General features: G+C 40.9%; 1 protein-coding gene across 1 annotated transcript; it reads right to left on the reverse strand.

Annotated features, from left to right (window-relative positions):
* Positions 1 to 3,470: 3,470 nt before the first annotated feature.
* On the reverse strand, positions 3,471 to 21,179 carry LOC149845335 (polygalacturonase-like). The gene is made up of 11 exons (XM_089987608.1): positions 20,937 to 21,179; positions 20,705 to 20,839; positions 19,177 to 19,332; positions 19,060 to 19,080; positions 16,423 to 16,627; positions 16,231 to 16,312; positions 15,301 to 15,409; positions 14,570 to 14,686; positions 12,607 to 12,821; positions 4,566 to 4,672; positions 3,471 to 3,652 (listed from the first exon to the last, which is right to left on the reverse strand). Exons 1-11 carry the CDS (start codon positions 21,177 to 21,179, stop codon positions 3,471 to 3,473), a joined length of 1,572 nt encoding a protein of 523 aa, XP_089843734.1.
* Between the last annotated feature and the right edge of the window lie 1,481 nt (positions 21,180 to 22,660).

Below are 22,660 nucleotides of genomic sequence, written 5' to 3' on the forward strand. Positions count from 1 at the left end.
AAACCCCACTGGCGCCAGTCTGTGGCTTTTATAAGAGGTAGGTCACGGAAGGTAGGGTGATCGTGGGTCTTACTCGGGTGAGGGTTCATCATCATTAAAAAAAGATCTGAAACATGACATCTATGTCACAAAGATACAAGTATTCTCGACTCGAGTCCACCATGTGAATTTGAAACTCTTTTGCTTAAAAAATAAAAAAGATGATGCCATAAAATTTCAATTTTTAACCAATAAAAAACTTCTTTTTAATATTTTAATGCATTATCCAAATATTATTAAAAAGTATTGTATGCACTTTGCATATATCAGGTTCATGTCCACGTCTCATAATGTGTCAGGCTCGTGTCACCATGACACACTGTAGATTGAGTGTCACTGTGACATGTCTTTGATGCCATTCTCGTTCTATCATGGGATGGGTATAGTTTGATGTAGACACTAAATCACATTGCCGGGACTGATCATTGAAGTGTGATTTAAAAATAAAATAAAATAAATGCACACGTTAAAAAAAAAGAAGGATTTTGTATGATAATTGGAAACTTTGATGAATCAATGGGTTTTGACCTTTGATATATGTCCCATGTTTCATGATGCATAGGACCTTTAGTTTTGTTGATTTTTAATGTTGTGTCCTTTTTTCTTCTTCTTATTATTATTCTTGTCTCAAGTTTGTTTATAAAAGAAAAGAGAGAGACCAAGTTGGGCCTAAAAAAGAATCAGGTTACCTCAGCCGACCCAAGTATGTGACAAATGGTCAACCATTACCTCAGGGTTTATTTCAGGTAATGTTAAATTAGTTTTACTCCAATGCGAAAGTGCCGCATGCCTTGGCCAAATCGATGCTCATTCTCATTCCCAAAGACCCACATGCTGCTTAAAATTGATAGGTATAGACCCATCTTCTTGGTGGGTACAATTTTACGGGCTATGTCTATGTCAACGATATTTCCTAATCGCTTTTATGGGCGATTGGGGTTTAGGGTTTAGGTTTAAGGGTTTTGGGTTTTACTACGACGATACAAATCGCTAATCCTGTTTGTGATTTTCATCGCTAATCCCTTTACAAGCCTTTATACACCACATACATCGCTAATCCTTTTTACGATTTTCATTCACGGAGGGTGAGCATAACAACAATTTCTTAACAGTACACATATCTAATCGCTTATTGATTTTTCATTTACGAAGGGCAAACATTACAAGCTTTTGTTCACTGCATACATTGCTAATCCCTTTTGTGATTTTCATTCACGTAGGGTGAGCATCACAACGATTTATGAGCAGTACACGTCTCTTATCGCTTATTGGATTTTCATTGATGAAGGATGAACATTAGAAGCCTTTGTACACAACATACATCGCTAATCCCTTTTGCGATTTCTAAGATGTTTTGTGTTTCCGAGTATCGATTTGTGAGATATGGTTTTGTTTGTTAATATCGATTTGTAGGCTATTATATTGAATTTCTGTATATCAATTTGTAATATATTATGCTCAATTGTTGTATATCGATGTGTAAGATATTATGTATTTTCTAGGGTCGATTTTTATTATATTTGTAGTATGAATTCTATTGTAGAATTACAACAAAGAATTATAACATTACAACACAGAATTATCGATTTACAATAAAGAATTATAGAATTACAACAAAGAATTATCGATTTATAATAAAGAATTATAGAATGCTAAACATTACAATGATTTGTAAGATATGAAAGTTAAATGCTACAACTATTTTGAAGTTGAAGAATCCACACGCAATTCCTGTGTTGCATTGCTCGCTTTTGAATTGAACAGAGTCTGTCACGAAACAGAACAATACTACATTAAGTTCAACAAGAAATGCTAACATCTTCCAAAATTGTACACGTTGAAAAAAAAGTCTGTCAGGCTCGTGTCACCATGTCACACTGTAGATTGAGTGTCACTGTGACATGTCTTTGATGCCATTCTCGTTCTATCATGGGATGGGTATAGTTTGATGTAGACACTAAATTGCATTGCCGGGACTGATCATTGAAGTGTGATTTAAAAATAAAATAAAATAAATGCACACGTTAAAAAAAAAGAAGAATTTTGTATGATAATTGGATACTTTGACGAATCAATGGGTTTTGACCTTTGATATATGTCCCATGTTTCATGATGCATAGGACCTTTAGTTTTGTTAATTTTTAATGTTGTGTCCTTTTTTCTTCTTATTATTATTATTGCTGTCTCAAGTTTGTTTATAAAAGAAAAGAGAGAGACCAAGTTGGGCCTAAAAATGAATCAGGTTACCCCAGCCGACCCAAGTATGTGACAAATGGTCAACCATTACCTCAGGGTTTATTTCAGGTAATGTTAAATTGGGTTCTCTGCTGAGTTCCCTCTTTGGACTTTAATTTGTCATGTAAGGCATGTGTGATTCATGTATTATGGGATTCTGAATGGTAGCCTTGCTGTGAAAAAAAAAACAGTATAACAGTTCAACCTTTAAACGGGTTGGGCTTGTTATGTTTTGGAAAAACGATGTGGGAACCATTGGGTCTGATCCATTTATGGATCAGACCTTAGCCCAGGATTTGAAATAAACCAGTCCAATCCTTACTTGGGACTGCGTTTGTCTAGTATCGTGATTAATTGTTCAGTTTTTTTTTATTTTAAGGTTTAAATGATGTATATAGAACCGAATGGTGCAAATTCATGGACTGATCTGATAATGGATCAGACTTTAGTCCAACCCACATTGGGACAGACCAGTCTCCATTGAGATGGGGTCTGGGTTCATTTGTTTCGCTTTGTTTAAAAAAAAATGGTTTTGTAAATCCTTGGCAACTGCATTTGAGTTTTGTACTCCCTATAACATAATCAAGCGGTGAGCACCACCGGTGACCTATTGGGTGCAAGTAAAATAGGTGGTCTTGTTATAAGTTTAAGTAGGCCATATTTTTGTGATTCAACTAAGTGGCTTATATGAAATGATATCTTGCCTGTTTGCCTAATCGGTTTCGAACCAAATGTGAACCAGTTAAGTTATACATAGTATGAATTCCCGATGTTCATGCAATGTTTTTAATGACAATTGAGTATGTGATTATAACTTGAAGTAGGGTGTAATGGAATATTTTAAGTTTTGAATAGGCACATCACATGAAGTGTTCTTGCATGCCAAACTGAATGAATGCATGAATGCTTGTTGAATTTCAAGCTCATGTGCATTGAATTGCTTTGTTCATTTGTTCTGTCCAATCTCGACAAGCCATCAAACACATTGGCCCAAGCCTGGAAGAACATGAACAAGGACAGTCCATCTCCTTTCTCATCCCAGTGATCAACTTTGGCTTCACATTGCATATATGAGTATGGAGATGGGGATGATCATATTAATCATGAGACGAGGGCTCGCATCAGATCCTTCTTTCTTGAACCCACTCTACACAAGGCTTAGACCTACTATAGTACATAAATTTTAGTGATTCATGTCAAAATTTTAGTGATTCTGCCTTGGAAGCAGTAGCAGCTGCTTGTCCCCTGAGACGACCGGTCCTTCTTGCAGCAATGAGACCAACCTCTTGGCCAGGAGGCGCATCGCGACGGACAGTACTGGCATGGCCGATATGTTGATGGTTACCACCACCGTGAGGATGCTCAACTGGATTCATAGCTGTTAGGAAAGTTTTAAATTATTAATGGTTACTACCAAAAGTGTTTTGAAAAAGTTTAGTCCCATATCTAAGAGAGAAAAGTTTTTCAATAGGTTTAAATAGAGAGTTTGTAATCTATTCTTTACTTTGGTAAGCCTTGAGTATTTAGGTGGATTGCAGACGTTGCTGCGCATCGTGCAGCAACGGACACGCCGTTCGCGCACATGCGCTGCGTGCGTGCGCAAGGGCGCTTGAGGCGCAATGTGGCGTTTTGATGGCGCACTTTGCACTTCGCACGCTCGCAGCGGTGCGAGGTGCATATGAGGCGCAAATATCCATTTTAATTTTTTGGTTTTGAGACATCTGGCCGTGTGAAAGGTTTTAATAGCATTTATATTGAGTTTAAGGCGCTTTGTGACTGTTGGACGGTTTTGGAGGCCTTTGATTGACAGTCAAAGGTGGGTGACCGTTCAGGTACCTTTCGTCCTAATTTCAAACTGTCAGATTTATGGCCTTTAATCTCATTTATCGCAAAACGTTTTGGCCTCTCTAAAAGGTTATAAATATCTTCTAATTTCGTCTTTTGGATATCAGAATTTCTGACTCTCCAGTTTTCTCCTTTCTTTCTTCTCGGTTTGGCTTGCAGAGTTCATGTGTGGGAGAGATCATCTGTTCTTGCGAAGCAGTGACTCTCTTGAGGTTCAAGCCTAGTTGTATCCTGGGAACTCAGTCGTAACAAAACCCTTTTTCGCATCTTCGGAATTTCCGGAGTGAGGCGATTGAAGTTCTAAAGATAGCGATCTTAAGAACGTGCCTCTAGGCTTGAATTCTCTTTTCTGAAATCTTGTTTTCACTAGGTTGGTATAACAATAGCAACACCACGCACCTTGGGCCAGCAGTTCCTCTTCACCCGGTACTTGTGATAAGCATTACCTGCCTTAAGCATAGTTTTTTCTGTCCTACCACCACCAGCAACCTGGCCGATCATGGCTCTGCAACTACTTGACACAATCTTCTTGGCACCAGAAGGAAGCTTAATCCTATGAAAAGAACAAAAAAAAATATGGAAGGAAAAACAGGTCTGTCAAATTCCTGAATATATAAACAGGCCTGACTTGCCCACATAGACAAGATAATGACACAGCAGGAACACATCCAGTGGTTAAGGCAATTCTCCAAACAAGAGAGATTTAACGGCATGCAGTTAATTACATGCAGTTAATTCCAACTTTTCTTGAGAACGTCTCAGGACACTTCCATGTATGCATGGCTCCGTGATGATTGCTAAGGCCTACAATAAACCTTGTAAAAAGGAATGCAACTCAGGCAATTGAAGGTTATCACTCGCTTATGTCTATGCGAGCAAAAATAAAAATAACTTGCTAGAAAAGAAGTGGTTTTATGTTCACATCAGGTTAGACTGCAAAGCTGCCTAATCACATCCTACTTACAAAAAACCACCTTTCTAGCTCCTTGACCACATTGTTACTGACATGTCTTTAGTGTAAAACCATATGCTACAAACAGAATATTTGTGTAGAGTAGACACAGGATTAGTACAACAATTATACAAATGATTACATAGTTGACCTAGTTGCATAACCGCTATACAAACATGATCATGCTTATAGCAAATTGGAAGGAACATAAGGGTCTATTTGGGAAGATCATAATAATTATGATTAAATAAAGGTCTTAAATTTATGTTAACTTGTTTGGGACAAAAGAACTTGTGGAACCAAAGGTAATCCATATCAGCCAATTTGAATCCTTGCTTTGTGTTCCTTTCCAGACAGGAGAAAATTGCCAAATTGGGGGCATAAGGATTGGTTTCCATTAAACTCAAGTGGTGCCCACTATAATTAGATATTATGCACATGATATCAGTGACAATTATTGCGAAGTTTTCGATGCATGAAAACCTCATGATATTTAGTAAGATTTTAATTGGTTAAAATATTGTGATATTTGGAAACTATCATGATATTTTTCTATTTTAAAATATTAGGATGTTATCATGATATTAATTATGCCTTTAATTAATGCTTGTATAAGTCATGTTTATATATTTTATTCTATTCCTTTTACATATATATTTTTAGTTTTTTAATTATATATATTTTCGACCAATACTTTTTCAATAAAAGGTGTGAAAATATGATTTTTTTATATTTCTGATAAGATGTTAGCTGCCGTTATTTTGCGTTTAAAACTTTTGTTACTGCATACATGATATACTTTCGGGTATAACTGGAAATATGGACTTTTGTGAATTATAAAATTTATGCTAGTAGCACCATAAAGATCTACAATATTGAAAACTCAGATCCCAGCAGTGTTAGGAAATATGACATTCTTCTTAAAAGTTGGAATTCTCAAGAAAATCTAGAAAAATCTTCTTTGAAAGAAAATATAGAAAATTCTGAAAATACTGCCTTTTTGCAAGAGCAGGCTTAAAGATGTTTTCATATTCATTATCTAACTCTTAAAGGGTGTCATGACACAGATGTGTTCAGTAGATTCAGGGATCAATACGGCCGGTTCATGGGAAGCATGTGTGAAGATGTGAGGGGGATGCTGAGCTTCTATGAAGCTTCACACCTTGGGTTTGAGGGAGAGACCATACTAGAAGAAGCAACAGCCTTCACCTCTGAGCAACTCTCTGCCCAGATCGGGCAGATGAACCCATGCATGGCTCGACGCGTCCAGCGTGCCCTGCAGCTACCAGTTCACATGAGGATGAGGAGAATGGAGGCAAGAGAATACATTGAAATTTTTGAGAGAGAGGATCGCATGAGGCAAGTCATACATGAACTAGCCATACTAGATTACAATGTGGTCTAGGCCATCCACCAAAGGGAACTTAGGCACCTCTCTAGGTAAGTACTTGAAATGTCTATCATATGGTAAATTGGTAATACTTTTTTCGACAACGAAGTTCCTCACCGAAGCGGGTATTCTCGGGGTAGGGTCGATCACCGATGCCCGAGCCCTTACAGATTGTATAATGTGATCTCTTCTTGTTTGATTTATATAGATGGTGGAGAGAGATGAGCCTAGGTGAGGCCATCAGCTTTGCAAGGGATAGACTGGTTGAGAATTATGTTACGACAGTAGGGAAAATGTATGAGCCACACTTTTCACAGCGTAGAATGACACTCAGTAAAATTTTCCAACTTCTTAAAGAAAAAGAAAAGTAAAACTTTGCAAACAAAAAATACAAAAAAAAATAATGTTTTTTCAAAACATCAGCGAAAAACTTGTTCTTTTGACAGAAATATGTAGAGCAAGAAAGAATGAGTTTTTCTCACATTTTGGTAGGTACGTCTCTTTACCCAAGCACCATGTAGCTGTTAGATTTTCAATCTCCAGGTCGTTACACGCGTGAGAGCTGAGAAACAGAGAGAGATAGAGAAAGGGAGAGAGAAGTTGGGGAAAAACCGATACCCAGTTACATTAGGGTCGACTGCTGTGTATACTCATTTATATTAACATGCTATTACAAAATTAGGGTACTAAAATACCCTGATTACAATAAATTATATTACATAATGCCATTAATGAGAAGTGAATGTCACGGGTCTGAATCTCCAGATCCATGACCCGTAACAAGAGAAAACACTTCTTTTCACCCTCCCACAAGTTGTGCATGATCTTGAACCATGAACAACTTGCCTTTTAACATCCAAAATCTGTCTTTTGCCAATCCTTTTGTAAATATATCCGCCACTTGATCTGTAGTTCGAACAAATTCAGGCTCAATTTCTTTCTCTTCTACCTTTTGTCTCACAAAATGCTGGTCTATTTCAATATGTTTGGCACGACTGTGATGGATTGGATTAAAGGACATACTAATGGCACTCTGGTTGTCACACAAAAGAAGTGATCGAGAGATCGATTCTCCGACTTCTGTCAGTAGGTGTCTAATCCAAGTAGGCTCAGCAGTGGCGGCTGCCACTGACCTGTATTCAGCCTCTGTACTGGATCTGGCAACAACCTTTTGTTTCTTACTACTCCAAGAAACCAAATTCATCCCAACAAAAACACAATAGCCGGATACTGATCTGCGTTCATTTGGGTCTCCCGCCCAGTCCGCATCAGAATAAACAATGATCTCATGTGCATTTTGCCCATTTGTCTTTCGCTTATATATGAGGCCATCCCCAACCGTTCCCTTTTGTAACAGCAAAAAAAAAAAATGATTCAGGCCAGATCCCGACCCGGACCACCGCCTCTCGCTGTCTTTTAAAGACAGCGAGGCAGGCGGGAGGAGGGTTACGAAACCCCCCCTCACCGCCTCTCGCTCTCTGTTCTCTCTCTCTCACCCTCTCATCTCCGACTCTCTCTCTCTCGCTCATCCACCGTCGCCGACGCTGGCAACTCTCGACAGCCCGTCGCCACCGACATCATCAACCCTCTTTCCGCCGGCGAGTTTCCTCCGACGACCACCAGGTACGCCTTTCTCTTCCCTTTTTCTTTCATTTCGCCGCCTCTCCTCCCTTGTTTCTCCTCTTCTCCTTGTCGTCGACAGGGAGGCAAAGCCCTTCCCGTCGGTTGTTTAAGACGACGAAGGGTCGTGCGACAGAGGTTTTAACCCCACCTGTCGTCGACAGGTCGGCAGGGGTAAAACCTCTGCCGCCTGTGAGGAGGGTATCAGCAGGGGGTTTAGGGGCCTCTGCCTGCCCTTTTGACTTTACCAAGGAGGGTCAAGACCCCTCCCTGTCTCCTGTTCCTCTAAGGAACCGACAGGGACCTTTGGTCCCTGTCTCGTATCCTGTTAAGCCTATCGACAGGGGCCTTTGGCACCTGCCTCCTCTCCCAAAGGTCGCAGGGGGGGGGGGGCTTTTGACCCCTGCCCTTTTTGTTGTTCCAGCATGAGCCATCGGCCCCTGCCTTTGTACATTTTCCAGCAGGGGCCATCGGCCCCTGCCTTTGTGCTTTTCCCGCAGGGGCCATCGGCCCTTGCCCTTGTACATTTTTCAGCAGGGGCCATCGGCCCCTGCCTTTGTGCTTTTCCCGCAGGGGCCATCAGCCCCTGTCTTTGTACATTTTCCAGCAGGGGCCATCGACCCCTGCCTTTGTACTTTTCCAGCAGGGTCGGATGGTCCCCTGCTTTTCTTTTTCTTTTCTTTTAAGATTTCCAACAGGGGCCTGCCCCTATCTTTTTAAAAATAACCAGCGGGGGCCGATGGCCCCTGCACCTGTTCTTTAGCAGCAAGGGTCATTTAGCCCTACCCCATCCTTTTTCGAGTCAATTGGGACGGTTGGCCCAACCCTATCTATCGGAGAAGTCGAGTCTTCTTCTTGCTTTTGCTTTTGTTTGGGTTGCATATTAATATCGCATAATTGCAGCTACGACGGATCCTACTCGCGCTCCGCGACTCGAGCTGTCAATCATGTACATTCGCAGATGCCAGCTAGCTCGTAACTCTCCAAGGTAGGGGAAGATTACACAAAAGACTTGGATAATTGAATTAAGTTCAATTAAACTAAAAATGATCATTAAATGAATATATATATATATATATATATATTTATACGGGTATGCACTTCACTCAAGGATGCGGTTCCGAAATCCTTGCCCTTTACCTTCTATCAGGTTACTTGTTGTCACGCATCGCGTCAAGGTTTAGCGTTGCACTTCTGCTTACCGCCTTTACCTTACGTCGCGCTCTGCGCCTAGGCTCTTGCTTTTGCATAATGTTGGCACAAGGTACTGTTGTTTCAAAGGATAAAGTGAAGTTGATAAACTTTACATCTTGGTGAAACACTCCTGTTGAGGCTTCTATTGAGAAGCTACACCCCCTTCATACTAGAGTACTTATAGTCATGCACGACACGTCTAGTACTGCGATGATCGGATGAGACGGTCGTGTGACCTCGAACAGTGCTAAATGCACAATGCTGTAATCACATAAATGGCCTCACATTCGCCTTCACAGGCAAGATGCTCGAGTGGTTTAAAACCCATAGCATAGAATGGATCGTTAGTTAAGCAACCCTTAACGTACCTATTCGCTTCTATGTGTCTGTCAAGGGAGATGACAGAGCGGTACAAACTCCAATGGACAAGTTGTTAACAACCACCCTACGGGAAACGATCCGGCCTCCTCAGTCATTGGAGTTAGGGGAAAGGGGCTACAATAGTTAGCTCAACACTTCTACAGAAGTTGGATGCGTCCGTGACACTGCCTTCTTTGGGGAATCCTTTCTCGGATTATCCCTTATTCTGAAAGAAGAAGGACCTCGTAGGACGAGGTTCAGGTTTATCCCTTAACCTGAGTGGGAAAAAGAAGGAAAAAAAATACCTCATAGGAAAGAGGCATCAGGTTTATCCCTTAACCTGAAAGGGTAATTTTAAAGTAAGAATTGACAAGAGAATTTAATAAAATTGATAAAGATGAATAAAAATCGATAAGGCTGATAAAGATTAACAAATAAAAAGAATTGATAAAATTTGAGGAAAAGAGTTTGTTTGATCCTGCTTGCATGTGGGATCTTTAAAGTGAGATGAGAATGTTTATGAGAAAACCATTTTTGGAAAGAGGATCAACTGTGAGGTTGATTTTGAAGAATGATCAACATGAAAGTTGTTCTTTGAAGAAGAATCAACACAAGGGTTGATTTTGAAGAGAGATCAACATGAGGGTTGATTCTTTGAAAACAATGATTTGAAACTGATTTTGAAAAGGAGGATCAACACGCTAGTTAAAAAAAAGATTGGAAAAATTTTGAACTTTTGGTGATCATGACGAAGATTTTGCAGAAATTTTTCAGATTTTTATGATTTTGAAAAACCCTCATAGATAATATCATTTCTCTCGTGGATGATGTCGAGATTGCCCCTCATCTTGAAAAAAATGAGAATTTTGATAGCAAAAGAATATTTTGAAGTGTAAATGTAATTTTAACAATAAAAATGCCCCAATATGGCGAAAGAAATAAGAATTGAATCTCAAATATAGGAAAAAGATTGACATTTCATTTATAAGCAAAACCAATAACAAAGACTGAAATATTTACAAGCAACTTTGACTAAAAGGTCACAAAAGACTCAGGCTAACTTGCCCTTACAAGATGGTTGGTAAAGAAAATGGAGGAAAGCAGAAAGACTCTAGTATCATTAGTTTTTTTAATGATCTGGGAAAGGCTTGGTCAGGACAGCGGGCTGCTCTTCGCTTTCGTTCTCTATCAGAAGGTTTTTATCGATGCAGGCCTGGATTATATTTTTGAGGACGAAGCATTGTTCGATATCATACCCCACTGCTCGGTGAAACTTGCATAACTGTTTCTTGAATTTGCCCAAGATTACTGGAGGATCGACAACTTTTGGCAGACGGATCATATTTTTCGTGAGCATATATTACAGAACCTCCTCGAGTGTCTGTTCCAAAGAGGTGAACTTATGGTCGGGACTCCAGTCCTTACGCTTTGGTTTTTTTTATCCCGCTGCTGAGGATTGGATTGGGAAAGCTTATTATTGTTGGAAAACTTTCCTTTCTGAATGATGCTACCCATGCTGAAAGGAGCCCCCAAACCCTCCTCCTGTAAGGGTAAAAACTCTAAATCAGAATCCACAACAGTCAATGTGCAGGTCAGTCGGTGCTTGATGGAGCAATGTAGGATCTTCTGTTGGATGTGCACAGAAGCAGAAAGAGAAGGGAGAGAGTGAGTGAGAGGGTTGATGTTCATGGCCTCCTCCAGGGGAGATTTCTTTCTCGGATAATCCTGCAGTGCAAAGACAGGGTCTTAAATAATCATCTTCGGGGCATTTAAGTCTTTACAACCACTACTTTTCTAGAATCGTCATTTTTTTTTGCACCAATGGAGGAGAAGGTACTTAAGTCTTTGCAATCGCATCAAACTCCAACGCTAATTAATGCTGACAAACATGGGGATACGAGATGCACATGCTTACATACGTGGTGCTCTTTGGGACCCCCCGAACATGAGATGTAGCTAACTGCCCTGTTCGGGGGGGGCATATAACCTGCTTCGATCATATATATATATATATATGATTTTTGATGGAAGCAAAGCTCAATTGAATCCGTAATTGATTTATTTTTTAAGTATTTTATATAAATATAAATTTTCATGTTCTAAATGCTTGGCTCAAAAGAACACATTTTTTTTCAATATTTTAAAAAGGATAGAGCTTCAATTCTTCTTTTTTTTTTCAATTTCAAAGTTTTATTGCAAAAAACATGTTTTAAACTGAGTTTTGCTAATTATGGTATGACCTATTTTACTTTATTCCAAAATTACAAAAAAACTACATGCTTAAAAATGTTCTAACCCATAGCCAACCTGTCCGAATTCTACGTTTTCGCGTTACCGATACAAGCAACGGGTGTAAAGTTTTGGCTTTCCATGCCACAGCTTTTTTCACTTGTAGAATCACGCTTGGAAGTCGGAAAAAATAGTTGGATAAAAGTGAGTGGAAAAGAAAACAGCTTTCAGTTCCAAATAAAAGTAAATTCAAATGAAAATTTTCATATGACAAGCTGCTTTTTGTGAGTGTGTTTAACTTCACGTCAAACAAAAGAAAAAATTTCATATGTGAAGGTAGAATTTTCTTTTCATATGAGGTTTTTTCTCACTTACAAAGGTGGCCTAAAGATTGGAAAATATCTCTTGATGTTTAACAACCAGTAGTAGCACCATAAAGCAAAGAGTATCCATTTTCAATAGCATCCAAGACAGTTCTTTCAAGCATTCTATGTAGAAGCATTTGGAAAATCGACTAAATATGAAAATGTTCAATGACGTCCAAAAAACACTAAGAAGTGAAATAATAAGCATCCCTTTGGGTTTGGGGCATAACTCAGAAATAATGAGAACATGATGACCTGAGCACCTCACAATTTTAGTTGGAGTCCACACATATTCATGTCAAACTGCACCTTTGTTAGTATGGAGGTGTCCTCCTTTAGGAAGGACCCTCCCAAGTTAAGGAGAGGGAGAGCAGTACAGGGCAGGTAGAACTGTGCCCATGGTTGTTGTTTGAGCATTGGAACAGTGTGAAGAAGCTGGCCTCCCTTCAGTTGTGGATGTCAGTGCAACATTGTTCAAAAGGATATCATTGCAGGGGACGCTCTGACTGCATGCCAGCTTAATGGCAACATCACTTGCAGAAGAACCGGTCATACCAATGTATCTAACTTGGCTTATTTTCACAGCTGACAACTGCAATTCATGAAGACATAGGAGCTAACATGAGAGGGTAAAAAGAGCAAGCTAAGACTGTTTAAGATCCGAGTTTGATTTCACTTGGCCCATCAGAAACAAGTTGGCCATCACAAGAGACGTGGTTAGATGATCAAGCTGAGTACTTTACAAAGTACCGGGCCGCATGAAACACAGAAAATCGCGGATGCATGTAGCAATTTTTTGCATAAAACACAAACACAGAAAATCGCTATGCTGACAGCGATTTTCAGTGTGAAACACAAAATACAAAAAATCGCTACAAGTACAGCCATTTTCTCCCTTTTCTGTGGCGTGAATATTTGTGAAGTACTCTACTCAGGTCTACTCAGGCCTGATCACTGGATCTGCTCAGCCAAGGCATAAGTAGAGGTATTTCAGGATATTATGGGATGTTGGAATTTTGGGCTTTTTCCTGTAGGAATCAATACTTTGAGGCACGCAACAAAGGCACTTTCTTAAAAGCAACAGTTGTTTCACTGGGGGTACAGAGGGTAGTGTCAACCTCGCTTCTGGGATAAACCAAGCCTGCACGTCCACTGCCGGTCACTCCTTGCACAGAGTAGACAGGCCACCAACAACCTTTGATTCCAAACAAGCATAATTTTGAGCCAAATAGCATATGACAAGTGGTACACATGGGATGAGAGACTCATCTTAGGCAGGTCTGTCCTCGACAAGAGTCGCGTCCCTAATGGTGCCACTCTTTTGCCTTGCCAAATTGGACACAAGGCATGCTTGCATCGACACGGCTGTTTGATACGCATTGTGCGGTTCACACAGCACAACACACAAAGCTTTATTACCTCGAGAGTAGCGGGAACATGTTCTTTTAGATGTGTTTGGCATGGTTGATTGGCTAAGAATCGATACTGGTTTTTTTATGAGAAAATGATTCATCTAAGCTTTGAAATAACCCACGTACCCAACATCTAAACATGAGACGGTATGTAGGTTCGGACCCTCGGCCAGTGTTAAAGAGGTCCTTCGGGCTCAGAAGTGAGATCCGTCTTACAATTAGTATAAGATGGCTTGCAAAGATTTTAGACCATTGATTTTTCAAACCTTATAAAAATCCATCTACTTGTCAGGATTGATCAATCCAAGACCCAATCCTTATGAAGTCAAGCACACAGTACACTAGAAATTTTAAAATAAAACAAATTAATAACTCATAAAACCTCATTTTTGATGTTTCAATAATCCTACAATAGATTTTTGGGAAGGTAATAATTTGACCATGGGCCGGCACTTTAGGTCAAGCAAACTTGTTAAACCTTGGCCTATCTCACAATGATTCGTGGACACGACGATGATGAAGGATTGGAATTAGGAATCAAAGGTCAAAAACTTTTTCAAAGATGGGACACGAGGATACAGATTTTTTAACTTTTTAATAAATAGAAAACTATTTTGAATAATTTAACATTAAAAAATAAGATTTTGTTAAAATATAATAAAATACTAATTCAAAAACATTAAAATAGTTCCATGCGTGTCAGTGTGTCCGCTCGTGTCACCAGGGATACGAAGCCAAAATGGCATGTCCCTGTGACGTAGACCTTGGCCATTTGGCTTATTTTATATTGTTTTATTGTTTGGATAAGTAAGCAAGGGAGCTGTGGCATTCGAACCCAAGGCGGTGCGACCTAACCATCCAGCTATCTCATTGGGCACTCCTTTGAACAATATAAACAAAGATGCTAAGTTTCTGAAGTGCCTCTGACCTGGTCTCTGCACGGTTGGTCAGAATCACAATAGAATTGATCGATGATTATTGGATTTGCTACGTTCCTGAACCAAAGTTTCTCAAACACTATGTTTCTTGCATAACCAGAACCACCCTGCATCAATCAAAGCAACACATTTTAGTTCTTGTTCGATTTTATGCTGATGATGCACAGAATAAACCATAAAATCTGCCCAAGCAAAACAATGGTCCCTGCTGGAGGGTTGTCCTGCATTTGGGAAACATGCGGCGACAGACAAAACGGCCTCAGCAAGGGCTGTTTTGCATAAAAAAATCGAGGACCCCAGAGTTGGCTCCTTGTGCTTCCGCACGACCACGCAAACGCTGGACGTGCGGACACAATATTGGTGCTTCCCCTGTAAGCTTATTTGGCATCCGACGGTGCTCCGTGCCCCCTACAGAACAGTGGCGGACAGAAAAGAACGGAAACAAAAAACAAACAAACAATTTTTTTAGTATTGCTTGGACAGCTCATTCTGTCCTGTCCACGATTGCAACCACCGGACAGGATGTGCTGTTCAGTTCTCTGCTGTCTGTGATTCAAACGCCCCCTAAAGGAACATGACACATACGTGGATCACACATATATATGGCTTAGTTTCAATCAAAACATTATCAATTTATCATGATAAGAATACATGGGAGATTGATTTAAATGGGTCCTACTGCAAAATAAAATTTCTGTTCATAGAATGTGTGAAGACCAACCTGCCAAGTCTTGATCCGCGCCCCATTTGTGGTTCCAGTGAAGGAGGCATACTTCACGTGTACCCTCTCCACACTTGCTTCTGCGCCATACTTGCCTAGGCTTCCAATGCTATAGGCAAAATTAATTGCACCATAAAAATAAATATAAGATCAAATGTAATATTTAAACGGATCAGATTCGGGTCAGATGCAGATAATACCAAATCCAACTAATTGGATATTGGTTAATCATATCCAGTTTTGGATTCACTTTCAGATGGGAAACAGCTAAAGCTTGATCTCAAAAAATACATGGAACCAGATTCAGATATCGATCAGGTTCAGTTATGAAATCCTAAACCAAATCCAAATTTTATTCAGTTTTCTTAACTAAATCTGACTAATCGGATTGAGAATGGGGTTGGATATCAACAAAATCTGATCCATTGATAATTCGGACCCAGATCCAATTCACCATATTTGTTTACCAGAATCTGATCAGGATCTTGATAGATCTGTTTATAAATGTTCCAAGTCCAACCCAGTTTTTGGATATATACAACCCCGACCCGGCAATTAGAAATATCGGATCTGGTTCTGACCTGGGTCAGAGGAGAATTTTCTTGTTGTATATCTAGGTGGGACCCTGGTGGTGGTTAATTGCCTGCCTAAATCTGAATGGACTTGGTAAGGTTCAGACATAACTGGAAATGATCCATATACGGACCAACAAGGGAAGGCCCTCTATTTTATGGTTCGGACGTGGATGCAGATAAAAAATTCAGATACAAATACCCAAAAGAAGGTCCGGGTCCGGCTAGGACACATATCCTTCTAGGGGATCCTGATCCGATACCTTTAGATTCTATCCAGGTCCATGGATAGACTCACAAACAACATGCTCAGAAATATCAGGACATCTTGGTCAGAAGCTTTGGATTTGGATCTAACCTTATTCCGTGACCCGGTCCACAATGGATGTGGGTGACACTGATGTCAAAGCTTCGGCTTCCAATCGACACGCAGTCATCGCCTGAAACAAGAAGACATCGGAGAAAATATCAGTAACAGGATGAGGAGCACCCTCACCAGTGCTTTTGTATGGAATCCATCTGGACCATCCGTTTCAAACATCCAACGCACCTGACTCTATAAAACAGCGATCGATCCTCACGTTCGAGGAATCCTGCACGTGTATGCCATCTGTGTTCGGGCTGTCGGCCGGTGACGAAATATGGAGCTTCGCCACGTGGACGTTGGTGGACGATACGTAGACGTGGAACCTTTGGCTGTTGACAATTGTCAGCCCAATCAGGCCAACGTTGTTGCACCCTTTTATCATGAGGGCCTGTGTACACCAACCAAATTCTTAGCAATATGAATAGTACAATTGCCAATTTTTGGGTGCGAATTCTCCGTATCATAAATCAAAAAAAAAATGATGGATACAAACCAATGTATTTCTTGAGCTTTATATATTTGTTGGAGTCTTATGTAACAGGAGTCTATGAATATAGGCTAGACAATTAATGATCTGTTAATCATAGTTGAAATCTGAAATTTTAAGTGCCAAATCCAAATCTGGATTTAAACAGGATCTAACGAAGCAGAGTTGGCATGGCAGTTCATTGATGTGGCTAGGGGTGGCAATTTCTGACACGACCCGCCAACCCGCTTCTTAGCCGGGTTCGGGTTTGGCTAAAATGGGTTCGTGTCGTAAACGGGTTGACCTGCCTAACCCGTTTATTAAACGGGTCGGGTTCGTGTTAGGGGGTATGCCAACTAGGGGTTGCAATTTCTGACACGACCCACCAACCCGCCTCTTAGGCGGGTTCGGGTTGGGCTTAAGCCAACCCATTTAATAAACGAGTCGACCCGCGTAACCCGTTTATTAAACAGGTCGGGTTCGGGTTGGGGGTATGCCAACCCGCCAACCCGGCTGACCCGTTTAATAAACGGGTTAGGCGGGTGGGTCAACCCGCCAACCCGTCTGCCCGACCCGTCAACCCGCCAACCCGACCCGTCAACCCGCCAACCCGACCCGTCAACCTGCCTACCTGCCAACCCGATCCGTCAACCGCCAACCCGACCCGCCAATCTGACCCGCGAACCTGAAAACCTGTTTACCCGACCCAACCCATTTATTAAATGGGTTGGCGGGTCGTGTCGGGTTACCCGTTTATTAAACGGGTCGGGTTCGTGTTTGCCATAGCTGACCCGTTTAATAAACGGGTCGGGTTCGAGTTGAGGTATGCTGACACGCCAACCCGACCCGATTGCCACCCCTAATGCCAACCCGCCAACCCGTTTAATAAACGGGTTAGGCGGGTGGGTCAACCCGTTTACCCGAACCCAACCTGCCAACCCGCCCGCTAACCCGCCAACCGGTAAACTTTTCAATGTAAAACCCTGAACCCAACCCGCCAACCCGTTTACCTGACCCGACCCGACCCGACCCGACCCGACCCGACCGACCCATTTATTAAGCGGGTTACCCGTTTAATAAATAGGTCGGGTTCGTGTTTGCCTCAGCAAACCCATTTAATAAACGGGTCGGGTTCGTGTTGAGGTATGCTGACCCTCCAACCCATCGACACGACCCTCCAACCCGACCCGATTGCCACCTCTAGATGTGGCCGGTGCTGACCCTGAATGTGGTAAAATTATTTTTCCCTGGGCAGGGGCAGATGCTCCTGACCCGAGGCCAGGCCTGATCACAGGCGACTTGTGAATGCCACCAAGTTGACGGGATGTCACAAGTTAAAAACCTACAGGTAGTGTCCCTTCCGGCAAAGTTGAAGCTGGGTACACTTACTAGCGGATAAGGGGACCTCAAGGGTCCCTAAATCTTGTCTAAGGTATACCTCACTTGGAGAAGTATACATAGACAATTAACTTGAGACTTAGTACTTAATAAGTGTCATATCGGGAATTTAAATAAGGAGTAAAGTGATAAAAAAAATCTTTATTTATTTATTTATTTTGTTAGTCCTATTCTTATCGATATTTTACCAACAAATCTCATAATACTTCAAAAATAATTTTGATTTATATTGTTTAAAAGAAAACAACATGATAGCTCAGGACATACATGCTTCTTCATCAGCAAAATCTCAAGGAAAGCATTTTTCAATTATTTGCAGTTTCTTTATCAATTTTCTTGTAATTTAAATTTCTAAATTTTGTTCTTTTTCCAAAAAGATTGTTTTTGTAGAAAATAAAATTATTGATTCCTTGCCGCAAGGCCTAATCTAAATGAAAAAATATCCCTAGTAGGCAGAGGGGAGTACTCATCGACTTTTACACCACTCGGGTACTTCATGGTCAACGTCCCATAATGAGATGTTCAAACCATAATGGTGGTTTTTTTATGTTAAAAAAATAAAAAAAGAACTCACACGACTGAGACAGTATCAGGTGCCATCATATGGCACACTTTTAGTGTGCCTCTCCACCTGGCGGACCTCCATCTGTTTTGAGCCCCCACAACTAACAGACTGTCAGCGAAAGATGAAGAGCATCAGGTGCAGCAGCACACTTCAAAGTGTGCCATGTGATCTACACCTGATCTTGGCTTCACATGAGTGAGCTCAACATATATAACTTTACCTATCCTACCATTAAGAAGAAACTGCCCTATGATCAGAGACCTAGCGGTGGTGGCTCTGCCTGCTGTACTTACAGTTACTGTTCTTGTTCTAGTAGCGTAAAACTCCGTGGGCTTACCCTTGCCCCCAGAAAATTGAGATGGTTGGTTAGAAGGATAAAAAATGAACTCACCATGGGTGCCGCATCACAAGACTGCAACCAAAACCACAAAAACAAAATTTAGTGGTAACTGGGAAGGTGGAGGGCATTTGATTAAAATTCTCATGAAGGAAAAGAGGGTTTACTTACATCTTTACAAAGATCCCACCAGGCTAAGCCCTGGCCGTCGATCGTGCCTGAACCATCGATCAACAATCCATCCACCGAATCGAACACCAGCCACGAGTTCTTATCCTTTCCATCCCAGGCAGAGATTGATGCTGGTGCTATTATGACACCTAAAACCTAACAACACAAAACAAAAGGAAAATTGTTCTCGTGTACGATAGAAAAGTTTTGAAGGCATTCATAAGCTATATACATACCATCCACAAACAAAAACAGAAGAATGTTTTAACACAACTTAATCTAGAGAAGGCATTTGCTTTCAGGATGTATTCCACTGCTTTCACTGGTCAGTCTTTGTAAGGCATGGTACTGACTTGGTAGGGAAGAGGACACTTCACACACACTGTTTGTGTGTGTGTGTGTGTTCCCCAAAGTTTTGGTGTGCTCTCGTGTGCCTCAAGGTCAAGCACACCTCTTTCATCTAATCTAACCCTACGAATGTGTTAAGCATAGTTTGTTTGGTAGGAGTCATGCCTTGGATTGTGTTTTTTGAAAATAAGATCATGATTTTTCAAGTGGTAAAATTTTGGTGCATTGTGAGCCGTTGATTTTTCATGCCTTCAAAATTCCTTCTTACACGTCGAAATGATATGGTCCAAAACATGTTTTCATTAAACAAATCATGTAGATCATAACTGTAGGGTTGTTTTGCCCATATGATCATATGATTGGGCAATTTAGGGCCAGGGCACACCATATTTGTGTGTGTGTGTGTGTGTGTGAAATGAGTTGTTTGATTACCTCAATGGGCATGGTTCCCGTGCCAGATCAGCACCTCATTCAGATCTCAGGTCATAAAAGACACTCTTATGGTGTGTTAAATCCCTTGGAACTCAGATTTAATTAAGGGATCGCAGCCCAATGAGTTTTGGGTTCTAAGATCCGAGAATCTTTAGACCGAACCCTAAAACAAAGAGGTATCAACATTATTAGTGGACCTTTTTTGTGCTTGGAGGACAAGAAATTTTCTCAGCGTGTCTCGAGGCAATTGTTACTTTTCAAAACTTATTGAGTTTAAGGTGGCCCCACTTGCAATATATATAATTAACTCGACAATTGAAATGTCTAAGATTCTGTTTCTGAGCCTAGAATTGGAGGTGCATTGTAGTTCCCCCAACACCTATTTTTAGTATTACCAACATATTGCATTGGGTATAGAGTTTGCAATACCAACATCACATTCGAGCACCATTCATGAGGGTATATATGTTTTTGGCATCTCCATCCTAATAAACACCACATTTGGGGAATGTAAGTAGAAGGAGAGTGCAATCTATCTTGCAGCAAAGATTAATAAGCTGGGCAGAATATATATAACATATTATAGATGGCAATGTGCTGTTGTAATGTAGATGAAACGCTGATTAAGTAACTCCACCGCTTCCACTGGTCAGTCCCCAAAAGGCATGGGGGTCCTTGGGCTATGAAGTAACAACACCTATCTATTCTTTACATAAAAAAAATGAAGAAATAACGGACAGTGTTTTACCTCAACATGAACAGAGTTAGATCTGCAAGGGCCACAGAAAGTCGACGGACCCACCAAAAATATCTTTCCTTGAGGGATGGTCATGGTCACAGGGCCATCACTCTTGCATGCTGCCTCCCATGCGTCTGCAAATGCCTGCACAAAATGCACGTAGGTTAGAGTTTTTGCACAAAATGATTTTTTCAAGTATATATATATATGAGAGAGAGAGAGAGAGAGAGAGAGAAAGTACCTGGGTATCATCTTTTTTACCATCACCAATAGCACCGTAATGGACGACATTGAAGATGTTGTGACCTGAGTTACTCCCAAATGGGTGGATGCGAGTACCCTGCAAGGTACTGGGTCTGATCACTGGATCTTCTCTCAAATAGAGTTCCTGGCCGAGCACTTTTGCAAGGTACTCAGCCAGAGTGAGTGGACGGCGAGAATCCCCTCTGGCCCTACTCCGCTCTAATTGGTGGATGTGTGGCATCCACTGATTGGACTGGGCACTTTGAAAGGTACTCGGTCCCACCATTGGGTCTTCTCTCAGATCGGCCGGTACTTGGGTTAGAACTTTTGCAAGGTATTCGGCTAGAGTGAGTGGCTGCCATGTGTTCCCACGGCCCGTTTTCCTCCCAAATGGGTGAGTGCCTGGCATCCATTGATTAGACCAGGCACTTTGAAAGGTACTCGGTCCGATCACTGAATCTTTCCTCGGGAGTTGATGATATGCTTGTATCTGCCCTAAGCAGCCCAAAGATGCCAGAGAAAGCAGCAAGATGATACGAAGGAGAGCTTGCTTTAGTTGATAATGAGAAGGTGAAAACATGTTGGATTGGTTTGGTAGAAGCACTCTAATCTATGACAAAATGGGCAAATTTTTTTTGGACTTTGGATGCCTCTCTCTCTCTCTCTCTTTAAATTTCAATCTCAATCGCAGTGGCTATTCAATTTTTTTTTTCTGGATAAGCTATTCCAAAATTTGCCATCTTATTAGCAAACCTTCCTCCCTTTAAAAACTTTGTTGGTGACCTTCCTCTTGGCTCTCCATACTTTCCTTAAAGTACATACTCCAGAGACGTTACAAATTCTCTCTTACTGTTTTTTCACCATCAAGACGTTACAAAATTTCCGATATTAGTGAGCAATCATTTTTTTTTTAAGAGAACACGAAAGATTTATCAGCAGATGACCGTTTGCTGGTCACCTTCCTTTTTAACTCCTTAGCACAATGGGAAGTGGGCAAGATATGATTTTGTTACTATATCCATTTCTAAAGATATGGATCCCCACACCATTATTATCCACATAAATAAGGTGAGATGCATTCTGGCTTCTGATAAATATTAAGCCAAATCTATCAAATTAGTTGATGGCAACTCAATTTTCTTAATTTTCTAATCAATAAAAAAACTACCTAGGTGTCCTCCGCACAAGTAGGGGTGGGCAACGGACCGGCCTTGCCCCGGTAATGGACGGGGGCCGTTGACCTGGCCGGCCAAGTCAAAGCCCAGCACTTCAATTGACGGGCGGGGGTCAACAGCCCGTTGGGAATGCCCACGGACCACCTGTTAGGCCCGTGGGCCTATTATATAATATATATAATATATAATATATTATATATGTAATGTATATTGTTTATATTGTCTTATATTATATATTTTATGTATATTATGATATATATATTGTATTATAAATTTATAATATATATTATGTTATATATATTTATGCACAGTTTGGATTGGGCTGGGCTGAATTAAATCCTGGTTCGGGTTGAGCTTGGACCTAATTTATAGGCCCAAGCCTAGGGGTGTCAACAGGTCGGGCGAACCTGACCCGGATGGACCAAACCCTGTAGGGTCCTAAGACCCAATTACTGACTCAGGTCCGAGAACCCAAAGGTCGGATTAATATGTGGATCCGGGTATAGTTTGTGAAATTTTTCACCAGACCTGGGCCTGACCCGAGTTT

This window comes from Nuphar pumila, chromosome 2 (assembly GCF_984573655.1).
Source record: "Nuphar pumila chromosome 2, dmNupPumi1.hap1.1, whole genome shotgun sequence".
In the NCBI taxonomy this organism is placed as follows: domain Eukaryota; kingdom Viridiplantae; phylum Streptophyta; class Magnoliopsida; order Nymphaeales; family Nymphaeaceae; genus Nuphar; species Nuphar pumila.